Consider the following 21,796-nt stretch of genomic DNA (forward strand, 5'->3'; position numbering starts at 1 on the left):
CTTCCTGGTGCATGTAAGTGCATTGTCCGTGTATAATGCGCTGTGCGGGGAGTCACTAAGATCCTGCCCCCGATATCCTGCATGTGTCGCTTCCCCGCTCAGGTCCCCGGAGTTCACCTTCTTCCTGGTGCATGTAAGTGCATTGTCCGTGTATAATGCGCTGTGCGGGGAGTCACTAAGATCCTGCACCCGATATCCTGCATGTGTCGCTTCCCCGCTCAGGTCCCCGGAGTTCACCTTCTTCCTGGTGCATGTAAGTGCATTGTCCGTGTATAATGCGCTGTGCGGGGAGTCACTAAGATCCCGCACCCGATATCCTGCATGTGTCGCTTCCCCGCTCAGGTCCCCGGAGTTCACCTTCTTCTTCCTGGTGCATGTAAGTGCATTGTCTGTGTATAATGCGCTGTGCGGGGAGTCACTAAGATCCCGCACCCGATATCCTGCATGTGTCGCTTCCCCGCTCAGGTCCCCGGAGTTCACCTTCTTCCTGGTGCATGTAAGTGCATTGTCCGTGTATAATGCGCTGTGCGGGGAGTCACTAAGATCCCGCACCCGATATCCTGCATGTGTCGCTTCCCCGCTCAGGTCCCCGGAGTTCACCTTCTTCTTCCTGGTGCATGTAAGTGCATTGTCTGTGTATAATGCGCTGTGCGGGGAGTCACTAAGATCGTGCACCCGATATCCTGCATGTGTCGCTTCCCCGCTCAGGTCCCCGGAGTTCACCTTCTTCCTGGTGCATGTAAGTGCATTGTCCGTGTATAATGCGCTGTGCGGGAGTCACTAAGATCCCGCACCCGATATCCTGCATGTGTCGCTTCCCCGCTCAGGTCCCCGGAGTTCACCTTCTTCTTCCTGGTGCATATAAGTGCATTGTCCGTGTATAATGCGCTGTGCGGGAGTCACTAAGATCCCGCACCCGATATCCTGCATGTGTCGCTTCCCCGCTCAGGTCCCCGGAGTTCACCTTCTTCTTCCTGGTGCATGTAAGTGCATTGTTCGTGTATAATGCGCTGTGCGGGGAGTCACTAAGATCCTGCACCCGATATCCTGCATGTGTCACTTCCCCGCTCAGGTCCCCGGAGTTCATCTTCTTCCCGGTATATGTGAGAGCATTGTCTTACAATACAATTTGAATTTTAAATCCCACGCTCAGTCCGAATCAGTCGGGGTTGTCCTACGGCCACGCTCCCAATTTGTGTCCCATGAAAGTCAGCGCGATTGCGGCAAAATCTGATCGCGTGCATCAAAAACCCTAGTTAAATGCTGCGCAAATCTGAAATAGTCGGGAAACCCAATGGAAATGTGGTCTGCGGACCTTTAGTAAATGTGCCTCAGTGTCATCCAACTCAGACCCGTAGTACTGGAGCGGAAGAAGCTCCTCTCGTCGGATACTCACATACATATAAATATAGTTTACATTTACTATATAAAAAATACATCTACATATTTTTCCCACTGTGTGACATAAAAGCAGAATAAACCTTTCCCATTTTAGGGCAATTAGGATTACAAAAATTATTTATAGTTTTCCAAATACCAGAATAAAGAAGGGAGGAGAGTGAGTGTGAATTTTGAAGGTCAAAAGTTTACATGCACTATGAGTACTATGTCTGTAAACAATTTGGGACGGCCCATATGATGAAGTCATGTCTTTGGAAGCTTCTAATTTATTGTTTGTAGACAACATCTGAGTTAGAGACACATGTGGATGTATTTTAAAGCACACCTGAAACACAATTCAGCTAAGATTTGAGAATTTTAGACTTGCACAAGTCTGGTTCATCCTTGGGTACAATTATCAGAATCCAGATTCATGTTTGCAAATGAACATAGGGACAAAGACCTTAATATCTAGAGACACGTCCTGTGGTCTGATGAAACTAAAATTGAACTGTTTGGCCATAATAACCATCGTTACGTTTGGTGGGAAAAGTGAGAAGCTTGCAAGCCTTAGAACACCCTCACAACTGTGACACCTGGGGGAGGCAGCATAATGTGGGGTTGTTTTGCTGCAGGAGGGAATTCACAAAATAGATGGCATCATCTGATGGCGCCATCCTAAAGAAACATCTCGTGACCCTGGGATCAGGTCACAGGTCAACATCTGCAAAGAGTTTGTATGTTCTCTCAGTGTTTGTGTGGGTTTCCTCCCACACTCCAAAACATACTGGTAGGATAATTAGATTGTGAGCCCCATTGGGGACAGGGACTGATATGACAAGCTTTGTCTGTGCTGTGATATGCTGTGTGCTAACAATGTGCTTAGATTATCAGGGTACAGGTTTATCTACACTTTCATTTACCTTCTGAAATTTCACTAGTATCAAATACATAGAAAAAGAGAGATGAGACGGATCAGAGATGACGAGATCCATGAGATGGATATAACACACAATGACACAGTCAGCTCTGCTGCATCTCAGCTACACACCTCTGCTATAAAGATCTCATCTGACTGTAGCTTGTAGATTGAGTCTCCTCACACTGCTGCTAGCCAACAGGAAATGTCTGTGTGTGAGTTTGTCTTGGAGTGCAGGGGCAGGAGGCAGAGACTGCAGTGTGCAGACGGGAGAAACTGTTCATGAGAACAATCTGCCCTGCCCGACCCCAAGTCAGAAAATGAATGGTCGGATCCAGGGGCAACCAAAATTGAGTACACCAGGACTGATAGAGACAGGTTGATGTTATATCTGCCAAATACTGGATTTTTGTTAATACAGTGAATTAGAGAATGTGTTATTATCTTATCCTGTGTATATTTAAGAACCTTCGCTTTGTGGGAGGAAAACCCCTTTAAGGATAACAAAGTCAATGTCATCACAAAGTCCTGATCTCAATCATATGAAAAATTTATGGACAAAGCTGAAAAGGCAGCTACAAACATGTGAGGAGGAACGGGGTGAAATTGCTACCAACTATAGTGAGAAGGTTGTGGAAGGAGATCAGAAGTCACACAGTCCAAGGGCAATGGAACCGAACACTAATGAAATGGATGGAAACTTTTGACCTCGCAGAAAGTAATAAAATGCCTTGAAAAATTCTCCCTCATTATTCTGACATCTGTATTTTTATATAATATATGTCGACTTCTGGTTTCAACTGTATAGCTCAACATTGGTTGTGAAACGACCCCACATCATCAGGCTTCCTCCACCAAACCTGACAGTTATTTCAATGGTTTTGAGACTCATTTTCATCCATCAGATCCCAGTTTTATGACTTTGATCTCATTGTTCTCGGTGGTTAGCACTACAGCCTTGCAGCGCTGGGGTTCTGGGTTCAAATTCCATCCAGTCCAACATCTGCTAAGAGATTGTATGTTCTCTCCGTGTTTGCTTGGATTTGGTTTGCATGCATTTCAAAAAACAACATGTGACTTGTCTGAGCTGCAGGCTGCCTCCATCTTTGTGCTCCTGTACAGCTCCTCCATTCCCCACTGATGTCAGGCTGACCAGGAGCAGGAGGTGGAGCTAGACAGGAGGACAAAGGTGGGGGCTAAGCTCTGAGGAGTGAGTAACGGACAAGTCACATGTTGTTTTTTTTTAAATGCATCCAAACCAAAGCCCAACCCCTGTGACTACCCCAGGATTTTGTCATGGAGCAAGAGTAAGTTATAACCCACAGTTATATTGTAATGCAAATGCTTAGAAAAGGCAGAAAGGCAGATGTGCACTGCAGGTGTCATGGGCTTCTGCTACCTGTCTTTAGTGTAAATGAGGTCCCTGCTGACAGGTTCCCTTTAAGGAGATAGCCAAGATAATTTTCTATTAAATGGAATATGGAGCCTGAATTACATTGTTACCCTTTATTTCTTTAACGTCTGCACATTATTCCTTACAAACAGGATGTAATTATGTTTCGGTGGGATCCCAGGTTTCATAGCTGTAACCCTTAATACCTCCTCCCAGAATCTTATTTACAGGACCCCTTACATCACCCTACTTTAATATTAATTTACTCCGTCAACGTCTCCAGCCTTGTCTACTTCTGCCTATGGACACCCAGAAAAAGGGAAGGCCTCATCGGCTGCATGGATTCTCTGATGGCGGATCAGATGGGACTTGTAAGTAAAGGGTTTGCCACACTCAGAACATGGGAAAGGCTTCTCCCCTGTATGCATCCTCTTGTGTATAATGAGATACGTGTGACGGCTGAAGGATTTGCCACACTCTGGGCAAGAAAACGGCTTCTCCCCCGTGTGGGTTCTTTGATGTCGCAGAAGATCGGACTTTTTTCTAAAACACTTGCCGCACTCTGAGCAGGCAAATGGCCGACCGCCTGTGTGAGTTCTCCCATGCGCTGCCAGGGCGGTCCGTTGACCAAAACACTTGCCGCACTCTGTACAGACAAATGGCTTCTCCCCGGTGTGAATGCGCTGATGGATGCCCAGGTAAGTATGTCTACTGAAACACTTGCCACACTCGGAACACGCAAAAGGCTTCTCTCCTGTGTGAATTCTCTGATGACGCACCAGGTCAGACTTGGTGATGAAACACTTGCCGCACTCGGAGCAGACAAAGTGTTTCTCTTCTGTGTGGATTCTCACGTGCTTTCTAAGCTCATATTTTAACACAAAGCTTTTACCACATTCTGAACAAGGGAAAGGTTTCACCCCGGTGTGAAGAGTCGTGTGCTTATTCAGATCTCTTTTCTGGGCAAAGCATTTTCCACACTCGGTGCAAGTGAAAGGCTTTTCCCCTGTGTGTATCCTGCGGTGCGACATAAGGGTTGAATATTGAGTAAAGCACTTGCCGCATTCTGTACACGAGAAGGTTTTCTCTCCCGTGTGTACGCGCCGATGGACGACGAGGTGTGAATGGCGACTGAACCGCTTGCTGCATTCCGAACAGATAAACGGTTTCTCGCCCGTGTGAATTTTCTCGTGTCTGACAACGTCGGATTTCTTGCGGAAACACTTGTCGCACTTGGAACAAGAGAATGGTTTCTCTCCCGTGTGAATTCTCAAGTGTCGAATAAGCTCGGATTCTCGAAAGAAAATTTTGCCGCACTCGGAGCACGTAAAGCCGCGCTCTAAGGTGTGTATTCTCTGATGTCTCATGAGATGCGAGTCCCGGCTAAAACACTTCCCACATTCGGGACAGGAAAATGGTTTTTCCCCCGTGTGGATCTTTTCATGCCTGACAACGTCTGATTTTTTGCTAAAACTTTTACCACATTCATAACACAGGAAGGGTTTCCCCCGGATGTGAATCTGCTGGTTCCCGGACAGTTCCAGTGTTGCACGAATGGTCTTTCCACCTATAGAGCAAGAAAGTTCCTCCTCCGGCAAATAAATGTCTCCATCTGTGGAGTCCTCTTCATCACACGAGGCCCATTCCTCCTTGATGATCACAGGGATATAATCTGCGGAGGGGTAACGCTTAGGATCAGAGCTGTCCCCTTCTTCAGTAGAGTCTAACTCAGCCTTAAAGATGGAAGGTTTATTACACTGTTTATGGTCTGTGTTGGCGCTTGGATCCCCATTAGTTTGGTTAGATGTTTGCTCTGGATTGGCACCAGATGTGGGGGAGTAAGGGTCAGCGTCTGGGAGGCTTCCCTCCTCACTTGCACTAGACTCCTCTTTAATATGAGTAGATAGATATGTTCCTGTATATTCTCTAGTCTTAGGAGCCGGCACACGAGGGGTGTAATCAGCAATGTCAGAGCTTTTCACATGTCCCTCCTCGCCAGCCAACAGATCCAGCTCATCATAAGGAGACACGTGTCGGGTCAGTATCGTGTCCTGCGACTCTTCTTTGATATAACCAGTGTTGTGTGCTGTACGTGGAAGTTTTTTCTTACTTTCCTTGAGTAACAAACACTCGTTTTGTACATTTTTGATAGCGCGTCTCCGATGACCCTCCGTAGAGCCGGTGTTTGCAGGCGCGTGGTCCAAAGGTGTGATATTATAAAATCCTCTGCACAGTTTTTTGTCTACAAAAAGTAAAATGGAAGGTTATTGTTTTAAAATTTTAAAGAGACCAAGAACAATGTTTTTCCAGTCTTCAACCTAAACTACAACCCCAGATTGCCCTAAATGTCTGATAGAAGTGGATCTCAGCGCCATCTCTAAAATAAGCCCCCCCCCCCCCCCCAAGACCATGTCTTGCTGCTCCGCATACATTTACTACTACTTCAACTACCGCATTACTGGATGACCCCCCTCCCCCAGTTAATTTTGCCATGTTTCTTTCCTTTCTTTGCTGTCACAATAAGTACTGTATATAATGGAGTATAAGCTGATCCGAGTATAAGCCAAGGGGCCAAATTTTACCACTAAAAACAGGGAAATCCTATTGATTTGAGTATAAGCCGAGGGTGGGAAATGCAGCCACTACTCTCCAATAAAAGGTCCAGCAGTCTCCCCTCCTTAATAAAAGGTCCAGTAGTCTCCCCTCAATAATAAAAGGTCCAGTAGTCTCCCCTCAATAATAAAAGGTCCAGTAGTCTCCCCTCAATAATAAAAGGTCCAGCAGTATCCCCTCATTAATAAAAGGTCCAGCAGTCTCCCCTCAATAATAAAAGGTCCAGCAGTCTCCCCTCAATAATAAAAGGTCCAGCAGTCTCCCCTCAATAATAAAAGGTCCAGCAGTCTCCCCTCAATAATAAAAGGTCCAGCAGTCTCCCCTCAATAATAAAAGGTCCAGTAGTCTCCCCTCAATAATAAAAGGTCCAGTAGTCTCCCCTCAATAATAAAAGGTCCAGTAGTCTCCCCTCAATAATAAAAGGTCCAGCAGTCTCCCCTCATTAATAAAATGTCCAGCAGTCTCCCCTCATTAATAAAATGTCCAGCAGTCTCCCCTCATTAATAAAATGTCCATCAGTCTCCCCTCATTAATAAAATGTCCATCAGTCTCCCCTCATTAATAAAATGTCCAGCAGTCTCCCCTCATTAATAAAATGTCCATCAGTCTCCCCTCATTAATAAATTGTCCAGCAGTCTCCCCTCATTAATAAAATGTCCAGTAGTCTCCCCTCATTAATAAAATGTCCAGTAGTCTCCCCTCATTAATAAAATGTCCAGTAGTCTCCCCTCATTAATAAAATGTCCAGTAGTCTCCCCTCAATAATAAAATGTCCAGTAGTCTCCCCTCATTAATAAAATGTCCAGTAGTCTCCCCTCAATAATAAAATGTCCAGTAGTGTTCCCTCATTAATAAAATGTCCTGCTGAGTGTCCCCTTAATAAAATAAACATAGTACTGACCCTTCGTCGCTGACCCCTGACGTCCTCTTCTCCCCGCAGAGCCTCTCCGGCCAGACCAGAAGATGCTTGTCTATGCGATGGTGGCGACACTGTCGCGTCATAGTTTGTGTGCCGGCAGATTGCATAGACAAGCATCTTCGGGGGAACCCAAAGAGGCTCTGCGGGGAGAAAAGGATGTCAGGGGTCAACGCCGGAGGGTGAGTACTACCTTTATTTTTATATATAATTTTTTATATATTCAAGTATAAGCCAAGTGGAGCTTTCTTAGCACAAAAATTGTGCTTTATTTCCTTATCCTCATAGACACATGAGGGCTTTTGTTTAGTGTGATGAGTTTTATTCTCCAACCCCACCAGTTTGGGAGTCATATATAAGTTAGTAACTTTACTGTAAATATACAAGGAATCTTCCAATACAATTTGCATTTTAGATTTCTTACAATTTCTCATCGGGTTAAAATTCTCACTCACATAAAGATAGAAGTAAATTCTACATACCCGAATGTCCATGACGCCTATGAAATTGATCTCTATGATCTGATGCATGTTCCATTCTCTATAATAAAAAATATAAAAGACAAAGAAAGGCATCAAACAAATGTCCTTGTACAACGCCAATACCTATTATAAACCCCTTGTCAGCATCAGAGGTAATAGTACTTGCCGCAACAAGCGGCTTATGGCACTGACTCACAAGTGGATTCGGTGCCATAAAATTTGGGCATCAGCCATATATCATAGCTGGCACTCTCCTCCAACACCCCCAAAAGAAGATAACTCTGGATGCGATCAAGCAAGACAAGAGGCATCTGCACGTCTGACTGTAACTGATCATTACTATACAATACAACACTGATGTATTGCAATGTATTAAAGGCATTGCCCACCTTTCCACTACAATATCCTCTATTATTATTATCGAATTGCAGATGGGCTTAGAAATATTCACAAAAAGGTGCTAATGTTGTGCTGTTAGCTCAGAGAAAAATCCTACCAGGGCACCTTTGGTCCTTCGTCCGTCCAGAAAATGGACATTGCTGGGGAGTCACATGAGCGCTTCATCAAAGAGCAGCCCCGACGCACCAGACATCCATCGCGCAAGTGCAGCGCAGGCGCACTGAAGAGAGCGGAGGGTGTGAATGCGCAAAAACCAGCATCTTAGGTATTCCCACATCTGTAGCATTCAGTACAGAAAATCCAAAGCATTGTTGGACCTGCACAGTTTACACCATTAAAAGAACAAAACTTTACATCAAATGTTCTACCCCCAAAATGATAGCACTGAAATAAGAAGCCTTACATAAAGATCCTACGGGAGAACGGCAGCGCAGCTCCGGCTACTTGTGGGTGCCTTGTAAGCCCACCTGTCCCCCACCCGGCTGGACAACCCCTTTAAGAGGGAAAACCTTTAGACATTTTACAGTAATGCAATCTCATCATTAGTTTATGAGGCCCCGCGCTCACCTCTCTGGTCCGCAGCTCTCGGATCCTGTTGGCCAGTTCCTAGGATTTCCACTACATTGTCTCTCTAAGTCAGGTGAAAGCAATGGTCCGGGTGATGCTTATTCTCCGACGTCCATCAGACATCTTTTACACAATAGTAGAACTCTAGACATACCATGGGACAGTCATTAGTAAGTGTCACTGTGTGCAGCAGATCACCACACATTTATATAGTGGTCACTACCCTTCCTCCTGCATCTGGATATTGAGTGGTTATGCTGGATATTCAGAGGTGTGTCGATGGGGGATGGACACAGAGCGCTCTTCTACGAAACAAGAAGTATCTACCACCAGGATAAAGGAGCTGGAGCCCCTCAGGCTCATTTGCATAAAGTCTTTCATCCTGGTGGTAGATGTCCTTTAAGTGCAGAACATATGTGTGCCCTGCCTCCACCCTGTGTTGTACACATTTCATGTGAGTATGCGCCACCTCCATTATTCCCTCATCACTTAGGCCACTTTCATGTGACCATATATGACAGCCGGACGTATGGCAGCTATAATGGGGCTTTCATTGAAGTGCAGGGTGCACAGCATGCAAAAAAGATAGGGCATGCTTTATTTATGGCTGTGCGGCACTGCTTCCTATGCTCATCCCTCCGCCTCTCCAGCTGAACATGTGCTAAGCCTGGGCAGCCTTACTCATAGACCCCGGCATTGTGACTTTGGTAATCTTCTTATATTTGTTATCCATGGCCTCTAACCTTTCCTCTAAAATCAATGTTTACAATTATGGTAATAAGCAAAAAGGGGGATTAACAGAGCCTGTGAAACTACAGCACGCAGGGGTTCAGGTAACACCCCTAGGAGCAAAATTTTAAAAGAAAGGAGGCCATTGATAAGAAGTAAAAGAAGATACCACAGTCACAGTTCCTGTATCTATGAGTAAGTGTCCCCAATTTATCATGATGGATTTTGATGGTAGATTTCCTATAATACATGTTGATACTTCTAGGCCCAGCGAGCCGTTACCCTATTGGGTGCATTTCATAATGTATGCTCCTCATAGGTGTGCTCCTACAGCCCCTCCCACATCCTCTCTTCTCCGCCTTCCCCCGATGTTGGCTCACTGCAGCATCAAGCTATTCCAGCTATTGCAGGTGAGTCCTCTCCCTCTGGCACTCTCCCTGAGCGGCCCCTGCTGCTGCAGTAAGCCAAAATCAGGGAGGAAGGTGGAGAAGAATGTGGGGGAGGCTAGAGGAGCGCCACCAAGTGGCTGAGGCATCCAGGAGCAGACGTTAGAATATGTTCCCCTGCCCTGGGAAGAGGCTGCAGGGAGCCAGGTAATGTGTGAGATTGATTATTTCAATGACGATATAACACGATATATATTTTACAGACATTTGTGGGAAATACAGGACCTGCCACCAGCTAAAAATGGCCCCTGGTCATAGGTTTCCTTTAATAGAGATTATTCTATAAAATAGATATAAAGTTGGTTGCTCTAGTATTTTGGGAACTTACCTGACTTCTCAGGGTCCTTGCTGCACCTCGCTGCACGGCTTCTATAGGAGGAAAATTGTTTATATAGTTAATACGAGAAACACAGAAGAAAGAAATCTAAGCTACGGGAGACGGGAAAGAGGGGAAGGGAGGTCTTCTAGGGTGGAAGGTTATATAGGGGGTGTATGGTGTACACTAATGGGTTTTCTGGCAGAGTAATAATATTTAGTAGTAATATGTCTGGTCTATTCTGTTCTCTATCCACAACCTTTATTATTATCACAATAGAAAACTGAATTGGGTCACACAGAACCTTCCTGGCGGTCACACAGAACCTTCCTGGCGGTCACACAGCACCTTCCTGGCGGTCACACAGAACCTTCCTGGCGGTCACACAGAACCTTCCTGGCGGTCACACAGAACCTTCCTGGCGGTCACACAGAACCTTCCTGGCGGTCACACAGAACCTTCCTGGCGGTCACACAGAACCTTCCTGGCGGTCACACAGAACCTTCCTGGCGGTCACACAGAACCTTCCTGGCGGTCACACAGAACCTTCCTGGCGGTCACACAGAACCTTCCTGTTGGTCACACAGAACCTTCCTGGCGGTCACACAGAACCTTCCTGGCGGTCACACAGAACCTTCCTGGCGGTCACACAGAACCTTCCTGGCGGTCACACAGAACCTTCCTGGCGGTCACACAGAACCTTCCTGGCGGTCACACAGAACCTTCCTGGCGGTCACACAGAACCTTCCTGGCAGGCAGCTGAATGCAATGTAATACTGTTTAATATGATCAGTGCCCATGGACATGATATGTAAGGACAATGATTCTGTTTCATTAAATAGTAGCGCATGTCCAGGTCTAATTCATGAGAATCCCTGAAAATCTGAAGCCAAGCAGATGCTGAGAGACAGAGAGACATGCATGTCATGGTGCATTCAGACGGCTCGGGGCTTGGCAGGACCACATCCCAGGTGAACACAAGGTCTGGAGGGGCGAATTTCTATTTGTGGGAAAACCCCTTTAATGTCAGATGGTTTCATGGTTAACAAGTGGCCTAGTTGTGGGCATCTAGTCTATGGTCAGGGACAGACAAGTCACAATCGCAGAGCAATAATGCGCCTTCTGCTGATTCAAACGTCACAGAGGAACTCCAGAGCGCCATGACGCCTGTCTATGAGGCTCATACAGGTAGCAATGCGACCTCTAACAGTGCATATTTTGTTTATTAATCAGAATGCAGTGAAGGTCAGGGTTATACAGGTGACTTATGGTTTCTATTAGGGTGCACAACACGCAATAAGAATAATGGAGAGACCCCTGAGCAGCCAAATACTGGAGACCCCCAGAGCAAACGTTCACTGATGGAAGTGCCCATCTGTCTCCGTCCCAACCAAAGGCTTTAGGAGGCACTGGTAGTGGTTAGACAGGGTTATATAGAGGTTGTGTGGTCTATATGGTGCCAGTACTTAGGGTGCATTGCTGTATTATTTCTACAATGTGGGGCAGAGTCTTATGGGGGCTGTATGGTCATTATAGTGTTATTATATAAGGATAATACAGTATTATTTCTGCAGTGTATGGCAGCACTATGTGCTACTGGAGGAGGAGTCTATAGAGGGGTCTATAGGGGGTAGTATATGGGGGTGCAGTGCTGTATTACATGGAGCTGTATGGTCATTATAGAAGGATAATACAGTATTATTTCTGCAGTGTATGGCCGCACTATGTGCTACTGGTGGAGGAGTCATATAGAGGGGTCTATAGGGGGTAGTATACGGGGGTGCAGTATTACATGGGGTTGTATGGTCATTATATAAGGATAATACAGTATTATTTCTGCAGTGTATGGCCGCACTATGTGCTACTGGTGGAGGATTCATATAGAGGGGTCTATAGGGGGTAGTATACAGGGGTGCAGTATTACATGGGGCTGTATGGTCATTATATAAGGATAATACAGTATTATTTCTGCAGTGTATGGCCGCACTATGTGCTACTGGAGGAGGAGTCTGTAGAGGGGTCTATAGGGGGTAGTATACAGGGGTGCAGTATTACATGGGGCTGTATGGTCATTATATAAGGATAATACAGTATTATTTCTGCAGTGTATGGCCGCACTATGTGCTACTGGAGGAGGAGTCTGTAGAGGGGTCTATAGGGGGTAGTATTCGGGGGTGCAGTATTACATGGGGCTGTAGGGTCATTATATAAGGATAATACAGTATTATTTCTGCGGTGTATGGCCGCACTATGTGCTACTGGTGGAGGAGTCATATAGTGGGGTCTATAGGGGGTAGTATTCGGGGTGCAGTGCTGTATTACATGGGGGCTGTTATTAGAGAGTTTTCTAGTTTTCGGGTAGCAATGGCTCTACCCCGGGTTATTTGGGCGTTGTGTGATGTGAGTGCGATGCTTTCTGGAGGACGTTGATATATGTTGTTTTTGTGGAGTAATTTTAGGCTCCTGAATGAAGTCCTGTATCCGCCCACCTTCCTGCTCAGGAAAATAACAGAACCCAGTGAAGTCTTGTGGGTCCCCATGGTCCTGGTGGGGGTAATGAGGTGATTATACAGAAGGGTGTACATGTCTACGGGTGCATGACGGGTAATTACAAAGAGGCAAAAAGTGACAGGAGCATGATGGGTAACGAGACACCAGAACATATACAACACATGAATAATAAGGACACAGACCCGCTCTGCGTCTCCTGCCCCAGCGAAGCCATTCTGTCTCCCGGAAGTCGTCCCCTGTCATCCTCCCCACCCGACACTTCCTGTTTGCGTTCCACGGCCTGCGTTCCAGCAGCTTAGTTCCCGCGCGCCGCCCCGTCGTGGTCATGTGACGAAGCTGGTGACGTCACTGCCATTCTTTACCAGCCCCCCCCCCGAGACTCTGAGCGGCGGCACCAGGGAGGCCGGAGGGAAGGCGGGAAACTTCAGCTGCCGGTGAGACGCAGGGGTGACGGTGTGTGAGGGCGTGCAGTCCCCAGGTCCACCTCAGGTGTGCGCTATAGCTGTGTCCTAACCTGTGTGTGCTGCTGTCACTACTTACCTCACGGCCCACCCCCATGTATTGTGCGCCCTCATTCCTTTCTGTGTCCCTAATGGCGCCCCCTTTCATCCTTTGGTCGGTACAATCACAGAGACTCCACATTAATAATATAGGGTTTAATCCTTTTTTTTTTTAAAAAAAACCTTGTGTAGAAAAAAATTGCCACGTTCTGACGCTGAAAACTTTATTTTATACTTTGGCGTACGGCGTCACGTTTATGGGGTTCACCGCCGGGGGGAAAAAACGTTTTTATTTATCGATCGGGACTTATGTGGCGATTCCTGACATATTTCTGATTTTTATACTTAATTCTAGGTCAGTTCTAGGGGAAGGAGAGTGACTTGAAATCTTTATGTTTTTTATGACCCTTCACCCATTCATTTTTCAGATCTTTAGAAATGACAAGTCCTTGAGTGTTATAATAATAATAATTATATTATTAGAGCTGCCAGATAAGTCCCTGTCCCCCATGGGGCTCACAATATAATCAACCTACCAGTATGTTTTGGAGTGTAGGAGGAAACAGGAGGACCCGGAGGAAACCTAAGGAGAGATCATACAAACTCTTTGCTTCTGTGTCATGGTGACAGTTCGCCGCTCCCTGATGATGTGACATGGAGCGATGATCACTGCCAAGATGGGAATATGGAAAAGTTATGCAAAATGAATATATGAAAAATTTTGCAAGGTGAGGGTGTGGCACCTCAGTGACCATCAGATATATCTTTGGGGTGATAAAAGGGTTAACTGTTAATCCCTATTCACAGGACCGGACACAAGAAGCTGATTGTGTAGGGTCCTACAGCTATAACCTCCCATGAGAATAAGGTCCCGATCTCCCTAATGATTGGAATGTCAGGTGGAGTGTGCGCTCTACTGCTCCGCAGGTAGTAGTGCGGCCTCATTGCCGTCCATTCACACGAATGTATGGGGGATGTATATGCGGCTGACGTATATATGGTGTATATACACACACCCCCCATGCACTTCTATAGGCCCACGGCCCTGTACGGGTGCGGCACCGTACCGCTCCATAGCCCATAGAAACATAGGAGGTGTCTTATCTTTCTACGTAATACGGCGCCGTGCCCTGTATATTCCAATGGAGAGGGGAGGGGGTGAGCCGCGCTCATCCCCTGCTCCTCTCCGCAGTGCCGATGTATGCCCGCCGTACAACGTGTGAATGTAGTCTTAGACCGTGATGGAGCGGGGGAGCGCACACTCCTCACTCATTAGTAATCTGACATGCAGTGTACATCGCTTCTTTATTGTTAGAGTTGAGAATGTTTTCTTACCTGGTCACCTCTGCTCGGTTTTTTGTTGAAAACCTCTTTTCTACAGACCCCACTTCCTTTATAAACAGTGACATGTTTGTGGGAAAATATTAATGTATGTAGTGTGTTTTACTACTAATTGGTTGTGCAAAATAGCTTTGGATGACCTTTGGTGTAGGGGATGCGGGCAGGAGCTGCTTGGTAAATTATATTTGATTTCTATCTGCAGGATCTAAAATGTTGAGATGCATAGTCAAAGGTTGTCCCAACAGCAGCCCCCAGAACAGTCACGGCACCGGAGTCGCCTTACACAGCTTTCCCAACAATGTGGCTAGAATAAAAATGTGGCTGCAGGAGATGGCCACAGATTTGGAGGATCTTGATGCCTTTGCTCAGCAAGTCCTAGATGCCAGGGAAAGGACTATTTTCCGTGTTTGCTCAGAGCATTTTTCGCCTCAATGTTACGTTTGGGAAGGCAAGAAAATGGTCCTGGGTGAAGATGCCGTTCCTACAATTTTCGAAGAATGCAAATGTGAAGGTCGCCTTCAGAATCGGGGTGATCTCCCACCCGCAAAAAGGGTAAAGACTGAAACCTCATCAGATGGAGAGGAAAGTTCTCCACCAACACAATGGCGCCTGTGTCCTGCGACCAAAATGTTATTCTTAGAAAAAGCGAAAAAACCTCACACAAGGGCAGAAGGAAGGGGGGCGAGCACCCGTGACACCTCTGTTCTTCATTCTTCATTCACCACAATGCCAAAAAAGATGGTTGATGCCTCCACGTCTACAGATCAACATCTGTTTCAGGTTGACATGGGCACACAGTGGCCGGAATATGAGTTTAATTTTGAGGGTGAGACCTGGAAGGTTCACCATGATCATTTTTACCCATCCATCCTCCAGCCAGGGCGAAAAGGTGCTAAAAAACACAAGAAAAATACAGAATATCCAGAGGGTAATTTTGACAGAGAGAAATCTTTTGTTGTGATGCAGCCATCGGACGACTCTGAATTGAACGCTGCTTTCACTGATAAAAAGGGATACAATAAGAAATCGAGAACTGCCACCCTTAAGCCGACTCGAGTTTTTCCAGAGAAAAACATGGCATTGGAAAGGAAGTTTCTAGTATTTGAGTCTTGTCTCGATGACCTCTTTTACAAACTTCCTTGTCAGTTTGGAGATGGTTGTAGAGCTCCTATAGTGGAGCTGCAGAAGTATATCGATGGCACTTTCTTGTCTGTTAATGGACTCTGTGATAAGGGTCACCGCTTCCACCTGTGGAACAGCCAACCTTTCACCAAAAACATTGCGGTAGGGAATCTTCTCTGTGCCTCGGCTGTCTTGTTCAGTGGCTCAAGTTTTGGCAAAGTTCAGGAGATGAGCCGACTGATGGGACTCCAACAAATAAGTGCTTCCACCTACAGTACATACCAGCAGAGGTTCCTATTTCCTGCAGTAGATTTACACTGGCAGCAAGAGCGTCTGTGGCTGAAGGAAGCCCTTAAAGAAACCCCACTGACCTTATCAGCCTGTAGTCATCACGGCGGGGTGGTTCCTTCTGCTAGACACTGCACACTTGTCTTACTGGACACTGCTACAAAACGGATTGTGGACTTTCAGATCGAGAAGTTGCAACCAAACACATCGCCATTTGCTGTAGAAAGAAGAGCCTTCCATATGTGCCTCTCCAGACTACTAAACGCAAATTTCAATATCCAAGCCGTTGCCACTGACCGTCATCGCAGCATAAAGAAAGCAATGGCTGAAGATTTCCCTCACCTACGTCATGAATATGATGTTTGGCAATATGTCAAACGTCTCCGGAGCAACCTGCGTTCTGCTGGTCGGAAAAGTTTTTGCTCAGAACTAACAAGGTGCATTCCTTCTGTTACCAATCATCTGTGTTGGTCCTCGTATACAAGCCAGGGAAATGTTCATGTTTTGCGTGAGCGCTGGAGGTCCTTGCTTCCTCACGTTGCGGGTGATTGTAGTCAGGCCTGTCTGCATAAACCATTCAATCCCAATAAATCTAGTCCCCATACCATCCTGAAAAGGGACAGTCCAGCTTTCCAGGAACTCCGACAATTTGTGCTCAGCAGAAGGTTATCTAAGGATCTGTCTCGGATGTCACAGTTTTGTCACAGAGGAGAAATTCAACTCTATCAAAACTACATTTTAAAATACCGGCCCGAACAGGCACGTTACAAATCAGACGCTCTAATGACGAGGACGAAGCTGGCCATCCTGGCCCACAATGCCACTGTGCACCGACGGCTCAGGAAATACTCCATCTTTAGGAGGTGCTCTCTGACTTGTACCTCCAGTTTTCTGAAATTTCGACGTTGCCTCATCAATAAGCAGACAGATCAGGCGGCAGTGCGGGAACAAGTCCTAGAGATGATCTGCAATGTCCTCAGATTATGTACTGGTAAAGTGAGGATTAACTAGCTGTATACAGGCAGTCCCCGGGTTACGTACAAGACAGGTTCTGTAGGTTTGTTCTTAAGTTGAATTTGTATGTAAGTCGGAACTGTATACTTTATTATTGTAACCCCAGTCAAACTTTTTTTTGGTCTCTGTGACAATTGGATTCTAAAAATGTTGGGTTGTCATAAGAACCAGGAGTAACAATAAATCTTCATTACAGACGCCTGTGATATCTGTTACAGCTGATTATTGTAGCCTAAGGGTAAAGTACAGGAAATTACCAACATCCAGAGGTCCGTTTGTAACTAGGGGTCTTATGTAAGTCGGGTGTTCTTAAATAGGGGACTGCCTGTATTCCTGCTTACCTTTTTGCGAAGATTTTAACCTCTGGGTAAAGGAGATGTTTTAGAAGACGGGTTTTAGCATCACCTGTTTCACAGGACTGTACATTAAATAGATGGAGCAAATCATGAGTCTGGTATATGACGCATCCGTGTGCTTGCTCTGCCTTGTGTGGCTTAAGGAGGACCTGTCACCCAAATTTTCGGCACTAGGAGATGTTACTAAAGTAAGCAGCTCCTAGTGCTTGAACAAACGCCGCAATATTGAAAGCGTTATCTAGCACTGCAGCAGAGTACAGTGTAATTATCGGACCTCTCGCAAAGCTGTCCGACGTATTCCTGAGGAGGCGGTCCGAGGCGCTGCCTCTTCCCCGGACCACCCCGCTCGCTCCTTAGGCCAGTGGTGACTGCCGTGCGCCAGGCGACAGTCACCGCCCCTAGCTACACCCCAACCCCGCCCCCTCATGAATACGCCGGACAGCTTTGCAAGCTGTCCGACAATTACACTGTACCCCGCCGCAGGGTTAGATAGCGTTACCGGAGGTTTCTGGTAACGCTATCACTCTAACACTGCAGCGTTTGTTCAAGCACTAGTCCTAGTCTCAAGCACTAGTCCTAGTCTCGAAAATTTTGGTGGAAATCTACCACCAGGATAAAGAACTGTAAACCAAGCACACTGACATACTGGTGAGTGCCCCCTCTGGCAGTTTCAGCTTTTCTTTTAGCTTCTTAGGACCTTTTGTTTTTACAATAAAAAGGTTTAACACATTATGCAAATGAGCCTCCGGGGCTCCAGACTCTATAGATGTCAATGGAGCTTGGAGCCCCAAAGGCTCATCTGCATAATTTTTAAAACCTCTTTTTCTTAAAAACAAAGGCCTACGAAGCTACAAGAAGAGCAGCTTCTCCCAGAGTGGGCCCACACCAGTATGTCAGTGTGCTCAGTTTACAATCCTTCATCCTGGTGGTAGATTTCCTTTAAGTCTCCCTCACCAAGTAGTTTGGAAAAGTTCTCCAATAGTATTGACCCCTTTCCCTTTTGTACCGCTAGTATTAATACTTCTGAAAAGCACAGTTTACGACACGCTGCAAACCTCTGCGTGTTCTATCTTACCCCGTGTGTGCGGCCGTGTGGCGCTGTTATCTATGGGGAGGGTTGAGCAGCGCTCCTCCCTCCTCTTCTCCAGCGTGCCGCCGTAGCCGGGCTGGCATACGTCTGTGTGAACGTACCCATAATATGTTTACAGGGTTATTAACAGTAAACAAACTTTGCACCATTTTCTGCCAATGAGCAATGATCTTGGTAAGGAATTCTGTTCTGAGTAACTTGGAAAATATCTATTGCCACAGTAATCTGTCACTGAAAAAAATAACATATAATAATTTTTTTTTTTTCCCCCCCAATATCTGACCATGTCTCTCCATGTCCATGAAAAATTCCAATTTAGCTTTGATAAATTATGTACAATAATCAGAGCTTGTTTAGGTGTATATAATACAGGCAGGGTTACGTACAAGATACGGTCCGGAGGTTTGTTCTTAAGTTGAATTTGTATGTAAGTCGAAACTGTATATTTTATAACTGAAGTTCTAGACTTTTTTTTTTTTTTTTTTCCCCCAGTGACAATTGGAGTTTCAAAAATTTTTTGCTGTAATTGGACCAAGGATTATCCATAAATCTTCATTACAGACTCCTTACAGCTGATCATTGCAGCCTGGGGCTATAGTAACATCCAGAGAGGTCACAGGAGGCAGAGGTGTCGTCTGTAAGTCGGGTGTCCTTAAGTAGGGGACTGCCTGTATGATACATTTTCGGGCTATGGATGCGAGTCTCCCTGCACAATAGAGAAATATAATGAAAATACGTTCCGTCTGCCGGCGGCACAGCTGCGTCTGGACTGTATTTACTATTATAGTTCCCCCTGCGGCTGTTCGGCCGGCCGAGGGAACGTCGTTGCGGTGTATTTCTATATAGTGCAGGGACTCCTGTGGGTAAGAGTCACGTCCCTGTGTAAGAGCCCTTCATTTGTGTTTCCATGTCCTAGAGTCCTGCTCATCACAAGATATATTGTTTCCGAAATCAATTGTCCATCCATCCTGGAATTTTCAGATAAAAGTTGGAAGACAACCGTGTCGTACTGTAATCCTGAGGTTTCATGGGGAAGCAGATACTCCTTTCATCATATATGACTTTGATGCTTGGAGTCCCGTCCTCGGCACAGTGTTTGATCAGTGAAATCCTCGAGTCCCGCACCGAGCATGTTCATGTGTTTTTAGCCTAAGAAATATGTGAGGCTACTTTGATGAGATAAGAGGATGAACAGAAAGGTCTTGTGGGGGCCATAAAGATGTATACATGGCTATGGGATAGTGATAGATGGATAAGAAGAGGTCGAAGAGACTTATATTGGGGGGGGGGGGAGGTATATAAGAGGAGAGACGCTGGATATAAGGGAGGATGGCATTGTCATCTACCGTAAAGTGGATGGATTTTTAGGAGATGAATTGTAGTCACAAGCGGACCACAGTCTGAATAAGTAACTCCCACCCCCATTCTCCTCCGATATCTTAATACCTGGGACAGAAGTAGTCCTTCCCATAATTCAGATAGGGTATAGGTATGTCAATATACGTGTAAAATCACTACTAGTAAGATTCGCCTACCTCAAGGTTAAAGCTTCTGTGTTTCTCAAACCAGATCTTTACATGTAAAGAAGGATATTGATGTACAGGCAGTCCCCGGGTTACGTAGTGTCCTGGCCAAAAGTTGTGAGAATGACACAAATCTTCTATTGTCACATGATGTGTCCCTCTGGTCTGTCAGATGTTTATCACATACAGAGATACAAGTGCAATCATATTATGGGGAGCAGAAGCTTTTATTGTCAGGTAGGAGGAGTTACTGCAGCGAGTCAGTATCTGCAGGACCTCTCCTTCTTCTTCAGGACCTCTGCAATTCTCACTCACCTCCTGCACCCAATCCTGACTGATCGCCGTCCATTCCTGCACTATCACTGCTGCATTCTGTCACAATGTGTTGGGTTTTGTTTGTCCCCCGTCTCTTGATGATTGACCACAAGTTCTCAATGGGATAAGATCCAGGGAGTCTCCAGGCCATGGACCCAGAATCTCTGTGTTCTGTTCCCGGGCCATGGACCCAGAATCTCTGTGTTCTGTTCCCGGAGCCATTTAGTTCTCCCCTTATGGCAGGTCCTCCATCATGCTGGAGAAGGCATTGCTCATCACCATCTGCTCCTGGAGGGTCGGGAGAAGCGGCTCCTGGAGGACATTCTGCTCCCATTCTTTATTCATGGAGGTGTTTTTAGGGCGATTCCCTTGGCTGAGAAGCCGCCCCCCCCCCTCCACACACACACACACATGAATGGCTGCAGGAGGCTTTACAGGTGCAGGAGACAGGACTGGTGGCATCGCTCACCTTGTCTTCTCCGAACAATCTGTTTTCCAGATGTTCCGAACAATCGGAAAGGGATTCATCAGAGACAATGACTTTCCCCCAGTCCTCAGCGTCCACTCCCTGCACCTCCTGCAGAATATCCGTCTGTCCCTGATGGTTCCTGGAGAGAAGCGGCTTCTGTGCTGCCCTCCTGGACACCAGGCCTTGCTCCAGGAGTCTCCGCAGTGTCACAGCGCGTGCAGATGCCTCACACCTGCTGCTGCCATTCCTGAGCTCTGCGATGCTGGGAGCCCCATCCCCAAGCTGAGACACTTGTAAGAGACGCTCCTGGCGCTTGCTGGTCCTTCTTTGGCCCCTGGAGCCTTTCTGGTAACAATGGAGCCTCTCTCCTTGAATTCCTTGATGATGCGATAGATCGGTGACTGAGGTGCAATCTTTCTAGCTGCGATACTCTTCCCTGTTAGGCCAGATTTGTGCAGTGCAATGATGACTGAACGTGTTTCTTTAGAGATAACCATGGTTAACAAAAGAGAAACAATGATGCCAAGCACAAGCCTCCTCCTCCAGTGTCCAGTGGTGCGATTCTTACTTAATCCTGACAGATTGATCTCCAGCCCTGTCCTCATCAGCACCCGCACCTGTGTTACTGGAGCAATCACTGACACCATGGCAGCTGCTCCGCTTAAGGCACCTGCAATGAAGCTGAAATCTGTTTTGGGGGAAAAAGTTAATTTTCTAGGCAAATATTGACTTTGCAATGAATTGCTGATAAGCTGATCCCTCTGTATAACATTCTGGAGTTTATGCAAATTACCATTATAAAACCTGATGCCGGAGACTTTGTAACAATTACCATTTGTATCATTCTCAGAACTTATGGCCATGACTGTACTATATAGTAGATACTGTACATATATACTGTACAGGAGAGGTTCTGTAGGTTTGTTCTTAAGTTGAATTTGTATGTAAATCTGAACTGTATATTTTATCAATGTAACCTCAACCAAAACATTTTTTGGTTTCTGTGACAATTGGATCCTGTGAATAATATAGGACCCAAAACACCCATCTCCGTGTTTGGATGGGTTTCCTCCCACACTCCGAAACATACTGTGAGGTTGTTTAGAT

At 46.1% G+C, this 21,796-nt stretch overlaps 3 protein-coding genes across 9 annotated transcripts in view; 2 read left to right on the plus strand and 1 right to left on the minus strand.

Annotated features, from left to right (window-relative positions):
- Positions 1-3,044: 3,044 nt before the first annotated feature.
- Positions 3,045-12,956, minus strand: LOC140106051 (uncharacterized). Of its 3 annotated transcripts, XM_072130233.1 has the most exons (6): positions 12,854-12,956; positions 10,173-10,213; positions 8,670-8,813; positions 8,506-8,595; positions 7,704-7,759; positions 3,045-5,934 (listed from the first exon to the last, which is right to left on the minus strand). In XM_072130233.1, exons 5-6 carry the CDS (start codon positions 7,756-7,758, stop codon positions 3,992-3,994), a joined length of 1,998 nt encoding a protein of 665 aa, XP_071986334.1. In that variant the 5' UTR covers position 7,759; positions 8,506-8,595; positions 8,670-8,813; positions 10,173-10,213; positions 12,854-12,956; the 3' UTR covers positions 3,045-3,991. The 3 variants fall into 3 exon arrangements, with proteins under 3 accessions (XP_071986334.1, XP_071986335.1, XP_071986336.1); XM_072130234.1 differs by lacking the exon at positions 8,506-8,595; XM_072130235.1 differs by lacking the exons at positions 8,506-8,595; positions 8,670-8,813; positions 10,173-10,213; positions 12,854-12,956 and adding an exon at positions 8,200-8,323 and having other exon boundaries at positions 7,704-7,761.
- Positions 12,957-12,991: 35 nt separating this feature from the next.
- Positions 12,992-21,796, plus strand: part of LOC140106075 (uncharacterized) — a 28,821-nt gene continuing 20,016 nt past the window's right edge. For 2 of the 5 annotated variants that reach the window (XM_072130284.1, XM_072130281.1), the window contains exon 1: positions 12,999-13,160. The gene's annotated coding sequence lies outside the window, so the exon portion shown is untranslated. Of the gene's footprint in view, positions 13,161-21,796 lie in introns of all 5 variants that reach the window. The other 3 variants (XM_072130282.1, XM_072130287.1, XM_072130286.1) reach the window with 3 other exon arrangements.
- On the plus strand, positions 13,656-17,142 carry LOC140106043 (uncharacterized). Its single transcript, XM_072130220.1, has 2 exons — positions 13,656-13,899; positions 14,715-17,142. Exon 2 carries the CDS (start codon positions 14,723-14,725, stop codon positions 16,931-16,933), a length of 2,211 nt encoding a protein of 736 aa, XP_071986321.1. The 5' UTR covers positions 13,656-13,899; positions 14,715-14,722; the 3' UTR covers positions 16,934-17,142.

This window comes from Engystomops pustulosus, chromosome 11, assembly GCF_040894005.1.
Source record: "Engystomops pustulosus chromosome 11, aEngPut4.maternal, whole genome shotgun sequence".
In the NCBI taxonomy this organism is placed as follows: domain Eukaryota; kingdom Metazoa; phylum Chordata; class Amphibia; order Anura; family Leptodactylidae; genus Engystomops; species Engystomops pustulosus.

Coding starts and splice junctions, on each gene's coding strand:
- LOC140106051 (XM_072130234.1), bottom strand. CDS start 7,758: ATGGAACATGCATCAGATCATAGAGATCAATTTCATAGGCGTCATGGA. Junction 5,935..7,703: donor TAGGCGTCATGGACATTCGG/GTATGTAGAATT, acceptor TACTTTTTGTAG/ACAAAAAACTGTGCAGAGGA.
- LOC140106043 (XM_072130220.1), top strand. CDS start 14,723: ATGTTGAGATGCATAGTCAAAGGTTGTCCCAACAGCAGCCCCCAGAAC.